Source organism: Pongo abelii, chromosome 21 (assembly GCF_028885655.2).
Source record: "Pongo abelii isolate AG06213 chromosome 21, NHGRI_mPonAbe1-v2.0_pri, whole genome shotgun sequence".
Taxonomy (NCBI): domain Eukaryota; kingdom Metazoa; phylum Chordata; class Mammalia; order Primates; family Hominidae; genus Pongo; species Pongo abelii.
The window spans coordinates 45,276,191-45,288,559 of NC_072006.2; the positions used below are offsets into that span (position 1 = coordinate 45,276,191).

Below are 12,369 nucleotides of genomic sequence, written 5' to 3' on the forward strand. Positions count from 1 at the left end.
GGCTGGTCTCGAACTCCTGGCCTTGTGATCCTCCTGCCTCGGCCTCCCAAGGTGCTGGGATTACAGGCTTGAGCCACCACACCCGGCCTCCAGTAAAATTTTATATACACTGTGATCCTTTTAAAGTACCTCTGATCTTTTTAAATAGTTTAGGGTTTCTTTGATTTCTTCTGTAGCAGATTAAAGAAATCTGGGGGATTATTTAATCACATCTGAACCCCAGAATAATTAGTATTTAGCATGTTCTGTTCCAAAATGCTTTCATTTATTCCAATCCTTGCTAATCAATTGTAGCTAATTTTGTGGACATTTGTTATGAGAAAACAAGTGTTTCAAATGTGTTTCTGTGTCCCTTCCTTCTCTGCTAGATATTAGCACCAATCATTTGTCATCAGGCTATACTTAGGACCCAAGCCCAGGAGGCATTTACTCTCCTGTGCAGTAGCAATACTGCAGACTTGGAGTGGGAGAGTAGCCTTTCTGCAGAAACAAAATGGGGCTATGGATCCACATCCCAGGAGATGCCATTTGGTTTCCTCTTTATTGTCCTCATGCAAGGTGCAAAACAAGGGAGTAGGTATTAAGAATCATTTCATCTTGTCTTCTCTTTGTGTGGACAGGAGTCTGAGGTCACATGCTCAAAGTCCCACGGTGATGTGGTAGCAGAAAGAAGAGGATGTGAGACCAAGGATCCTGAGTCCCCACTACATTATTCCTTCCAGTGAAAAATATCTCCCTGTGTAAAAAGAGTTAGTTTTGTAGCCAAACTGTCTGTTTAAATACAAGCACCCCTCACTTGTATGCATATGGTAGGCAACTCAGGTTTAAAAATGTCAGATCACCTCAGGCACTGCCTTTATCTCTCTTTGTCCCCAAATCCCTGAAATCTTTGGCACTGAAAGTATTAATCTCATCAAATTCTGAACCTATGAAAACTTCATCTCTTTCTCTTGTCTGGCCTGTAACATCACAAGAACAGCTCACACCAAAGTTAAAAGATAATTTCATCAGTCATCACTTATCTCTTGACACTGCTTCTTTCTGTTAGCATTAATATTTTGCTCCTCAGATCCTTTTTCTTTTTTTTTGGAGTCAGGGTCTCATTGACTTCTAAGCTTGGGTGCGGTGGTGTGATTATAGCTCACTGCATGCAGCCTCCCTGGGCCCAAGGGGTCCTCCCACCTCAGCCTCTTGAATAGCTGGGACAATAGGCATGCACCACCATGCTTAGTTAATTAACTTTTTTGTTTTTAGTAGAGATGGCGGTCTTGCTATGTTGCCCAGGGTGGTCTGGAACTTCTGGGCTCCCACATTGGCATCCCATAGTGTCGGGGTTACAGGCATGAGCCACCATGGCCGGCCCTCTTTTAAAAAATACATAAATAATCTCAAAAGGAATACTCTTCTAGATGGCCAAGGAATTACGTAGCTTGTAGGATCTCACGAGCTACCTTTCTTAAAGGGTTACATTCTTATCCATTGTTTATCTTTAATAGTAGATCTCTTGTGTAAACAATATTATTAAAAGCAATTTGGGAGGGGGGCTTGATTTTAGAAAATAAGAGAATTGTGTGAAATGAAATTCCTCCTCCTAGTTTTTGACTCTGTGCATCTCTTGCCAATTTTAAACCTGGCATTCACACTGGAGTGACAAATTTGTGGAAAGCAAGGGAAGACAGAAAACTGCTGTGAAATAGCAAGGGAAGTACTTTTCCAGCCATATTGGCAGTGCTATTCTGTACTGTCAGTGTGAGAAACATCTGAGAATAAGGATGCTTTTGGCTTCTGCTTTCCTTTTAGTTCCAAATCCTACCTGAATTGTAATTGAGAGAATGTAGGATTTTAGGAATATGCACTTGAATTAAGCATCTAGTTCTCAGATTAGGGGAGATTTTTCTGAAATTAATAAAATTTAAAAGATATGTTTGCTGCTTTCCTTGTGAGTGGTTTGCCAAAGCCCTCCCTTTGTCTACACACCACTGTATCATCCTGTCTGGCGGAAATGGACAACTAACATAGGTAGGCAGAGAAGACTGAACAGTTTGGAAATGAGGAAACTCAGTACCACCACCATTCACATGGGAGTCAGTATGATACATTGAATAGAACACTAAGATAAAAGTTAAGAGGCTGGGTTCTGTCATTTATAAGCTACGTGTCGTGATCCAAGCTGCTTAACTTCTCTGGGTCTCATTTTCCGTTTTGGTCAAGGGTTGATAACAATACCTGCTTTATCAATCTTTCAAGTTTGTTTATGCACATGATAGCTCTTTGGGAACTGCAACATACTAAATAATTGAGATAATGATGGTGATGATGATAATTACCACAAAGCCTAGTATAATATCATGCAGATAAATTGGAGCTGTTGAGTTTGGTAGTTGAATCTAATTCAGTAGTTGTTGATAGCATTCAATTTGGAGCCCTGATATTTTCAATATTATATTTATCCCTATCATAGTACACCATAATCATTGTTTTTAAGATTTCATGGTGGAGACAGCATTTGAGCTAGACATTCAAAGATGGTTAAAATTTTGCTAACGGAAAGTAATGGTTAGAAAGAAAAACATAAGCAAAACACAGAGGCATTGTATATGCTTTGTTCTGGGAGGAATCTAGTTAGGTGGGTTACACAGGGTGGAATAGTAGAAAATGAGACCCAAAAAAGTGGCTTGAGGCAAAACTATTAAATGCCATTTCAAAAAGTTGGGACTTGTTACTTACACTAACTAAAAATCGGGGGGAAATGTTGGGACTCGATTCTGAGCTGAGCAAGAAGCCGCTGGAAATAGTTGAGCAAAGTGGATATAAGACTTAGCTACAAATGACATGAAGGGTCTAAGAAAAAGGGTTCCTGTCTTGGATAACTGGGTGGCTGTTTACGCTATTAATAGAGACAAAGAACTTAAGGGAGGAATGGGAGTTAGAATGGGTATCGGTTTTGCCATCTTTGGGCACATCCTTTTATCCTCTCTGGCCTGAAAACAAAGGACTAAATAATTTCTAGGAAATTACATTTACCTTGAAGTTTTGATACTTCTGTAATATAAAACGCCGGAGTCCTTGTGATTTTGTTTAGTGATATATAATTGGCATTGTAGTATATAATGATGATGGACATTAAGGAACCCTTGTTTCTTAGTGCCTTTTGGAAACTGGCTCGTTTCAGAAGCTGTGCTCTTTTCCCAGAGGCAACTTTTGAAGTTACTTAAATATTTAATTTAACAAACATCATTTAAGCTTTAACTGTCTACTATCCTTGAAAGGGTCGTGAGTTTCCCTCCTAAACCAAGACTTTGAAGCTCTCTGTGCTGTCTCACAGGAATCCGCATGATCCAACTTCATGTGACCTGTAGAGGTCTGCTGCCTTGAGGAGTAGACAGGTATCTGGGCTGTTAGTGGCTAAGTCCTTTTCTCAGAATATATGGAGGCTCCTTCTACCTTTAACAGTGCTTTTTTGCTTTGTTTGGGAAGTAACAGAGTAGTCAAGTTCATGACTCTGGAGCCAGACTGCCTGAGTTTAAATCTTGTTTCTCTCTTTAGAGGTAGTTCCTTGGGTGAGTTACTTAACTTGTCTGTGCTTCAGTTTCCACATCTGTGAAATGAAGATACCAGTAGTTACCTGAGTTTTGTTACCGATATCAAATGTGCTTAGATAAGTGCCTGGTACTGGGTGCTACTCAAGTATCTGTTAAATACTTTTATGGGGGATAGAGGACAGATTTAAATGGTTTCCCGTAGCCAACATTCTAACTTTCCAGAATATCAGTATTTTGTTGTGGTAGGGGTGGTCTTTTTTCCTAAAAAAACAATGCTTCGCCAGAAGAGAAACATTGTTCCTACTGGCTGCCTACTTCCACCCTTTCTCCCACTCTTCTATATAAGTGCCTTAGAGAAACCCTGGTCACCCTTTTCCTGTGGTCTGCTTAGCTCCAACAAGAATCATATAGACCAAAAGTTTTGCTGTCATCACTTTAAAAATAGTGTGAGTTATTTTTTTCTTTCTTTTTTTAAAAAAATTTTTTTTTTTTTAAATTATTATTATACTTTAGGTTTTATGGTACATGTGCGCAATGTGCAGGTAAGAGACAGAGTCTTAGTCTGTCGCCAGGCTGGAGTGCGGTGGCGTGATCTTGGCTCACTGCAGCCTCTGACTCCCTGGTTCAAGTGATTCTCCTGCCTCTCAGCCTCCTCAGTAGCTGGGATTACAGGCATGCGCCACCACGCCCAGCTAATTTTTGTATTTTTAGTAGAAATGGGGTTTCACTGTGTTGCCCAGGCTGGTCTCGAACTCCTGACCTCAGGTGATCTGCCCGCCTGGGCCTCCTGAAGTGCTAGGATTACAGGCGTGAGCCACCACGCCCAGCCAGGTTATTTTTTCTTTAGTGGAATTCAGCCAATTGAAGCATAACACATGGCATGAACACTCTGGAAAGGTGGCTTTGGATCTTTCCATTTGTTCTCTTTAGCATTGACTTTTGCTTTCTAGTCCCTGCTAGTGTGTTGGAATCTTGCCCCATACAGATGCAAACTATGAACCAAGAAGTCAGCATCTATGCCTAGCCAATAATTGGTTGTTTTCTCGTTCAGAGTTCCTCATGCCCATGGGGTAAATTCATGTTTCATCCATAAGTGTGACCATTACAGAAGTTCTAGGACTGCTACTGTCTGTATTTTTGTCCTTCAGCATATCCCAGACTAAACTTACTCTTAAAATATGTTTGTCCAACCTTTGGTTTCCTTCCTATGGTTGATATTAAGCCTTTCTTCTACTCTTAGAAGACAAAATGGGTGGGGTGGGGAGACAAAAAAGGCAACCCCAAAGGTTTTTATCCTTTCAGGGTATCCAGCATTTTTCTAATTTAGCCCTACTGAGGTTTCTTCTGTAATTAATCATCTGTTTTTCAGCCTCTAACCTGGCTAATATTATAGCCTTCAATTGTACTTTTAAAGCCCTTTTGTAACTTTGACATATTGTGTCTATTGTGTATGGAAAAGTAGCAGGATCAGTATGAAGATAATACAGTATCTCTTAAAACAGGCAGCCAGCAAATGAACTTTCTGCATTGGTCAGAATTTCCATCATTTCACTGTTAATGAGGAAAGTACAGTTCTTTAGCTACCATGAAAGTCAAACATGTCCTAAGCCTTTTGGAAAAAGACATACATGTTAGAAAATCTCAAATGAATGAGTCAGCCTGACTGACCCCACATTGACTCCGTTTTATATGCTGGCCAAATCCTGTTTCTCACTTTCCTGGCACAGCCCTGGACATGCTTCTGTATCATAGGACTTGTTCCCCAGTGCCTTTGCTACTTCCTTCAGGCACATTCCTAGGAAAGATTGGCAGTGGGGTTTGCTCTTTGCCAGCACTCCTGCCGGTTTGGGGGTTATGGATGCCAGGTTGGGCTCCCAGGCACTCTGCTCTGTGTTTGTGGAGGCAGGGACAGTAACAGCACCTGACAAGTAGGGATGATCACATTGTATTCAGAAGCCTGGTGGAACTCTATAAACCCAAATTTCTAACAATCTCCAATGTAATGCCTTGTAACAGAAGCTGTCCTTAACCCTCAATCATCTGAGTTCAGCTAGTATAAAAATGCAAATCTGCTCTTATGCCTAAACAGTTAGGAGTAGAGGAGACTTGGCTTCCTTTGGAAAGTCAGGATGATAGCTTCATCCCATTCTGGTTTTTGTGATTAATTGTGACCTACAAAGGGGTTTACTACTCTAGCAGGAACTTTGAATTTCCTATATACATTTCTCTCTGGTTAGCAGGCAGAGGAAATATCATTGACTTTTGGCTTCCTGGCAAATGTCTCATTTGCCTTGTCATTTATTGATTCCTTTTCCCTGATCTCTGTTTGGTGTGATAATGTACAGCAAAGCTGAAAACTGCAGGGCTACATGTACACTTGTAGGTACCTATGCTGTGATTGCCAAAAGGCTCAGAAAGCCAGTTTTCTAGTGAAATTGGCTAAAATTCTAAGAAATGCTCTCATTGAGAAAGAGAACGGGTCAGGGGAAGGTGGAACTTAAAGGAAGATGGAGTGTTCCTGAATTCAGATTCCTGAATTAGCCATTTATAGTTTCATGGGAAGACAATGGAAAAAAAAAAAAAAGAAAAGAAAAGAAAAGAAACAAGCAACCCCAAAGGTTTTTATCCTTTCAGGTATCCAAACATCTTTATTCTAGAAAGTTTCTGCTTGATGGTAAAATAAAGCTAGGACCTTATAGCAAGTCTCAGACTCACCATGGCTGTTTCTTAACACCAGTCTACCTTAAGCAGTAGGTATCAATTTAGTGGAAATATAAGGGTATTGATATGTAGTGGAGGCTGCTCTGAACTTGGAGGTGGAAATACTAAGTTTAAATCCCAGCTTTGCTTTTAACATTGCAACTTTGAGTAAGTCTTTTAACCATTGTCTCCTGTTTGTATCAGCATGAGGGGATAGATAATAAAACCTGCCTCACAGGAGTGTTGTGAGAATTGAATGAAATAATAATGTATGTGAAAATACCAAGTACAATGCTTGCTTAGAAAGTAGAATTTTGTTTTGCCGTCCCTTCCCCCACTATAGTTGACAGGGCAGGGGGAGGCAGTATATTCATCCATCAATATTATAGATGCAATTGTTCCCAGATTTTTTGCTTTTAGGCAAAACCTTGTATAGATGACTGTATACCCTCTTACAGTTGATGCTTAATAAAACAAAACTACCATGCTTTTATAATGGAATGGTAAGCTCAAACATTTTGCTGGTAGTATAAAAACCAAGTGCCTGTGATTACATATACATTAACTCCTGAAGAATCAATTATAATCTCAGCAACCTTGTTCTTTGACCATTCATTCTAAAGCTTGGTGAAGTTAATGAGAACAGATAATACGAGTGCTAATGCAATTGGAAGACTTTTTTTTTTTTTTAAACAAAGTAAGGAAGGGATACATTTTTAAATAAAACATTGCATTTTGGTAAAAAACACAGATTATGAGAACACATTGAGTTAGAGGAACATCATATTGATTCCAAGAACAAAAAGCATGGTGAAGAAATTTTGTAACCATGCACATCCAGTGTGCTCTGTTCTCATGAGTTAAAAAGAATTTTCCTCCTATAGAAACTTGTTATTTAAATGTGTGTCACATGTAAATAACAGTCTAATGAGAGCAATATAGAGGGAGAAATATGTAAGCAAGGGAAAGTGGGCATTGTTTTTTTTTTTTTTCTCTCCATCTATTTCAATACTTGGGTCTTTCCTAACCTATAGTGTGTCCTGTTTCTCCCTGGCTAGATTTCTTAAAGTTTCTGCCTATTCATCACTCAAGCACCTATCTCAAGTTGTAGCTACTTTTGTGTGCAGGGTGTAATAGCAGATGTTCTCCTGATCTAGATTTTGTTGCTTCTGCCTGACTGCATGCCATCATTTGTTTCTCCCTTTGTGATCTTCTGCTGTAGTCAAGTGTCCCTTTAGAACAAACTTCATGGGATGGACATAGCCTAATGAGCTCATTGCTGATGAAGTCTTTTTTTCTTGTGCATTGGTTAGTGCAGTAAGCAAGGCTCCTTAACTGCCTGTCCCGGTGTACTGAAAAATAATAGTGTTCTGTCACCTTAAACTACAACTTGTGGTTTTTGCTTATTGCTTCTTTAGTCTTTGACCACATGCATGTTTTTACATAGTTGCAGTTATTTTATTATATTTCTTTTTCTGTCATAAACACTTTCCAAATGTATTTGTGGTACTCAAATTATAGCTGAGCAGTTAAATAATTTGATATATTACAGTTTCCCCTCTTGTTAGGTGTATCCAATTTTGGGGTTTGTTTGTTCGTTTTTGTTTTTTTTGTTGTTGTTGTTTAAGGGAAGAACCAAAATAAACATCTTTTTAAAATTAATTAATTAATTTTTTTGAGGCGGAGTCTCGCTCTGTCGCCCAGGCTGGAGTGCAATGGCGCTATCTCGGCTCACTGCAAGCTCTGCCTCCTGGGTTCATGCCATTCTCCTGCCTCAGCCTCCCGAGTAGCTGGGACTACAGGCACCTGCCACCACATCCGGCTAATTTTTTGTATTTTTAGTAGAGACGGGGCTTCACTGTGTTAGCCAGGATGGTCTCGGTCTCCTGACCTCGTGATCCGCCTACCTCGGCCCTCCAAAGTGCTGGGATTACAGGCGTGAGCCACCGCGCCCAGCCCAAAATAAACATCTTTATATGTAATGTTATTTCCCTAAGATAAATTTCCAGGGCTTGATCCCAGGGTAAGAAGCTATGAACATTTTCATGGCTCTTGCCTTATAATGTCATATTTTGCTTTTTAACCTTTAACAAAGAACATTCCTATGCCCTTGCTTTCAGATGGGTCTTTTCTTATTGTGAGGAAAGGGCTAACGTAAGTCCCATCTAGAAGTGACTAACTTGCCTAGTTAAAACTAGAAGGAAATATCCACTGTATTGGGCTGTTTATTCCATAAACCCTGGCTTGGCTACATGTGTGGTATGTTTCAAGTCTGGCACAAAGCCACCAAAGACATTTTTGGTGAGTTGGTTTTAACCTCCTCACATCAGATATGAATGCTGAAGTTGGAGCTTTCATTATTGTTTTTGTGCTGGTAGAATGTTGCAGAAATACACAGGGCTGGCTGTGTATTCTTAATCACTTTAAAAAAAATGTCCTGGTGTGTTTAGAATGATGGTTTCTGTTCTTTGCAAAAATAAAAACATCAAACAAGATAAAGTCCGATATAGCCAAGACCCTCTACTTGAACCTTCTGTCGGTACTGTTTGTTTAAGTACTGTAAGTTTTCACGGTTCATGTTATCTTAGGATATCTTGTGAAACGAATCCTTGTGGTCCCTACTCAGGGCTAACGCTTTGTGACTTAACTTTTTACAGTGAACATAAGGATTCTGAAAAGAAACACAAAGAGAAGGAGAAGACCAAACACAAAGATGGAAGCTCAGAAAAGCATAAAGACAAACATAAAGACAGAGACAAGGAAAAACGAAAAGAGGAAAAGGTACAGAGTTTTCTAGTAGGGGAGGAAGGAATGTGGATGCACTTTTGTTTACCTTTGAAAGCAGATATCTTAATTGCGTAGTAAGATCCCTTGGTCTTGAAGTGAAAGGTCTCTTGTCAGGAGAATTTAGAGCAAACTTTAGTCTTAAACTATAAAAACTAAGCCTTTTAACCACCATATGTCTCACAGTAGCAGATCTGTCCATATTATTACCTTTTTTACTTTATATTGCCAATGGATACATTGAGAATGCATTAGGGAAAATTAATTGTTTTTGGGAGAAGGCCTAATGCCTTGTTGGTCTTCTGTCCTTTAAAGGTTCTTCCCGAGTGAAAATTTAGTGATGCTGGTGTCCTTTGTGGCTTTTGGTTCCAGCATAACCAGTGCAAGCCTTCTAAAAATGACTAAGCTCACCCGGCTGAGAATGAATAGTACTCTGTATAGTTTTAAAAGGAGATTGTTTTTATTTTAGCTTTGAAAAAGTAATTTTTGTACTTGGTAAATTCAGATACTATGAAATAAGGAATATGGTGAAGAAGACATCTCTTCACTCCTGACTCACTGTCTCCCATCCTTCTCAGAGGCAACTACTATACTGATTATGTTTTGTATCCTTCCAGAGATACTCTGTATATCTGTGTGTGTGTGTGTGTGTGTGTGTATCCCTTTGTGTGTATATATGAAGATTTTTTTGAAAGATAAATTTTCTGACGAATCTAGAAAGCAGGAAGTCAAAGGGGGAGGGGGTCATGAGTATACTTTGCCTAAGTCAGAAAAAGCAGGGCATAGACTACTTTTTTGTTTGTTTGTTTTTTAAATAAACATGGGGGTCTCACTGTGTTGGCGAGGCTAGTCTCGAACTCCTGGCCTCAAGCAGTCCTCCCACCTCATCCTCCCAAAGTGTTCGGATTACAGGCATGAGCCATCACATCTGACCCAGTTTATATGTTTTGTTTGTTTGGTTTTTGCTTTTGTTTCCTCTCTGCACTGCCAATGGCAAATTCTTGAGTAGTGGAATGTATTGGGGAAAAGAGACCTGCCACCACTTAAAAGTAAAAAGCTGCCATTTTTAAGGGAAACCTTTCTCAGTGCGTTGGACAGTTCACCCAGAAGAATTGTTAAAAACGAGTTTTGGACACATGTCAGGACCTTTAGTTCATCTGTTCAGTTTTGCTAACATAAGAGCCAGCCTGTGATCATGATGTCCCAGGAATTGATGCTACATATTCTCAAAAAGAGGTTTCTTCAGATTTAGTCCTTTCAAGGTACTAATTACTGTTGTTTTACTTTTCAGGTTCGAGCCTCTGGGGATGCAAAAATAAAGAAGGAGAAGGAAAATGGCTTCTCTAGGTAAGACTTTGCTGCTGCGTGGGCTTTCCTTTCTCTGGGTGGACAGCAGGCCAGCTGCCTGTGTTGTAGTGTTGTCTGAGTTAACCCAAAACCCACTGACCTGGCCATCTTGATGGTTCCCAGAAACTCAGCAGTGAGAAAACTTGGTCTAAGCCAACCCGAGCCTTTCTACAGTGCCATATAGTGAGACTGACTAGCACATTTTCCAGAAGGTTATTTCAAATAGAGAAGGTTGACAGGAGAGATTTTTAAAAATTGAGATTTGATTTGCATATCACAAAATTTGTATTTTAATGGTATACAGTGTACTGTTGTTTTTTTTTTTTTTTAGTATGTTCACAAGGTATTACAGCCTCTTCACTAATTCCAGAACATTTTCATTTCTCTAAAAAGAAACTTCATATTCAGTAGCGATTATGGAGTTTTCTGAAAAATCACTTAGTCTGATTTCGTCGTTAGTAATATTGGGAGGCTTATATATAAAAGATCATTTGACCTACATGTTAGGGATGAGTGTAGATTTGGGTAGAATTATGTTATCTCTTTTCTAGAAGGAGAGGAAAATGCGCACAATCTAGAGGTTACTTCCTATACTGTTTTTACCTTTATAATTTTGTTTTCCTCAGCCTCGATTTCCTAAAATAAGCCCAGAGGTCCCCTCTAGTTTCGAAACAACTAGATGTTTATTGTTATATATTCTCACTTCACTGAATGACAGAAAGGATTTATTAGAAATGGTTTAAGTGTTTGCATTATTGACTAGAACAAAACACTTTGAGAGTTTTTCTTCCTTGAATCTTTGAACTTTCAGTTTCATTTGTTAAAATTTTTGACAATTGTGCCTGGTACTCTGGGGTCCTTTAGACAAGGAGAAAAGCAGGTGCCCTCTTCAGGCATGTTTCATAATTGTTCTAGGAATGCAGAATAATAAAATTCAGGAAGCATTAGAGCTGCAAGCTGCCCTAGGAATTTTGATTTCTGAGATAAAGTGACTGAGGCACTGCTGGGCCAATCTCTGCCAAGAGACTGCCTTGGATTTTTATTAAACTGATATGAATAAACTTTTTGGACTTGGTGCATAGTCATGAGTTCATTTTCAGACTTTTTGGGTTAGAAGATTAGAAACACAGCCTTCTTTGAGGCAGTGGTCTCTAAGTTCACTTTGCTGGACTCCTTGCTGGCCTGTGTATATGTCTTTGTAGAGAATCCAGATGCTTCACTGAAATACAGTTTTCTGGTAAATTGTTTTAGGACTTCTTCCTTCAGACCTAAGTAACCCTTCCCACAGTTTTTGTCTTCAGTGTGACAAACTTAGGATCTAGCATTTACTTAGCTAGTTGGGTAAATGATAGGCTTTCTTTCCTTCTGGACCCTAGGGTCTGTGTCAGTATTCAGGCAGGAGGGGGAGCAGCTGTAGAAGCTGGCATTTGGTTAGTGTGCTAAAATAAGTTCTTTAAACATTCAAATTCTATCACAAGCAAGGGGACCCAGTATGCTTTTTTTGGTCGGAGGTACTCTTGAAACCCTGTGAATATACTTTGCAGTGGAGTCTGGATTCTTAATCCTTGGATCCCTCCACAGGGGGCAGCTGCATGTAAGGAGGCCATTTCTTGTACAGTGGGGTTCTGAAGTGGGGTTCTGAAGAGATGTGCCAGGCCAGGGAGCATCCCATGGCTGCAGTGATGGCTGGGCTCTATGGTATTTTTTACTTGTTCCTTCTTTGTTTTGGTTCAAGATGGTCGTCTCAAAGGATTGTCTTTTTATATTTACATTTTGAAGGTAAGATCTTAACAAATAGTAGTGAGACACTCTTCTGTATATAAAGTAAACCTAAGTTAGGACGTTGAACAATGAATAGATTTGGCATAGGATACCTTCTGTTTATTCTGGTTTAACACGTGCCCTACTTTTGTTGTAATGTTGTCAGCTTGGTTATTTTTCCATGTAACTAGATATACATGTACATTATTGCCACATTTTTAGAACTTTAAGGTAC

General features: G+C 39.4%; 1 protein-coding gene across 1 annotated transcript in view; it reads left to right on the forward strand.

Annotated features, from left to right (window-relative positions):
* Positions 1 to 12,369, forward strand: part of TOP1 (DNA topoisomerase I) — a 96,225-nt gene that overhangs the window by 38,762 nt on the left and 45,094 nt on the right. Inside the window, exons 4-5 of the mRNA XM_024238888.3 lie at positions 8,900 to 9,023; positions 10,318 to 10,373. Of these exons, the coding sequence (XP_024094656.1) occupies positions 8,900 to 9,023; positions 10,318 to 10,373 (180 nt within the window). The remainder of the gene's footprint in view (positions 1 to 8,899; positions 9,024 to 10,317; positions 10,374 to 12,369) is intronic.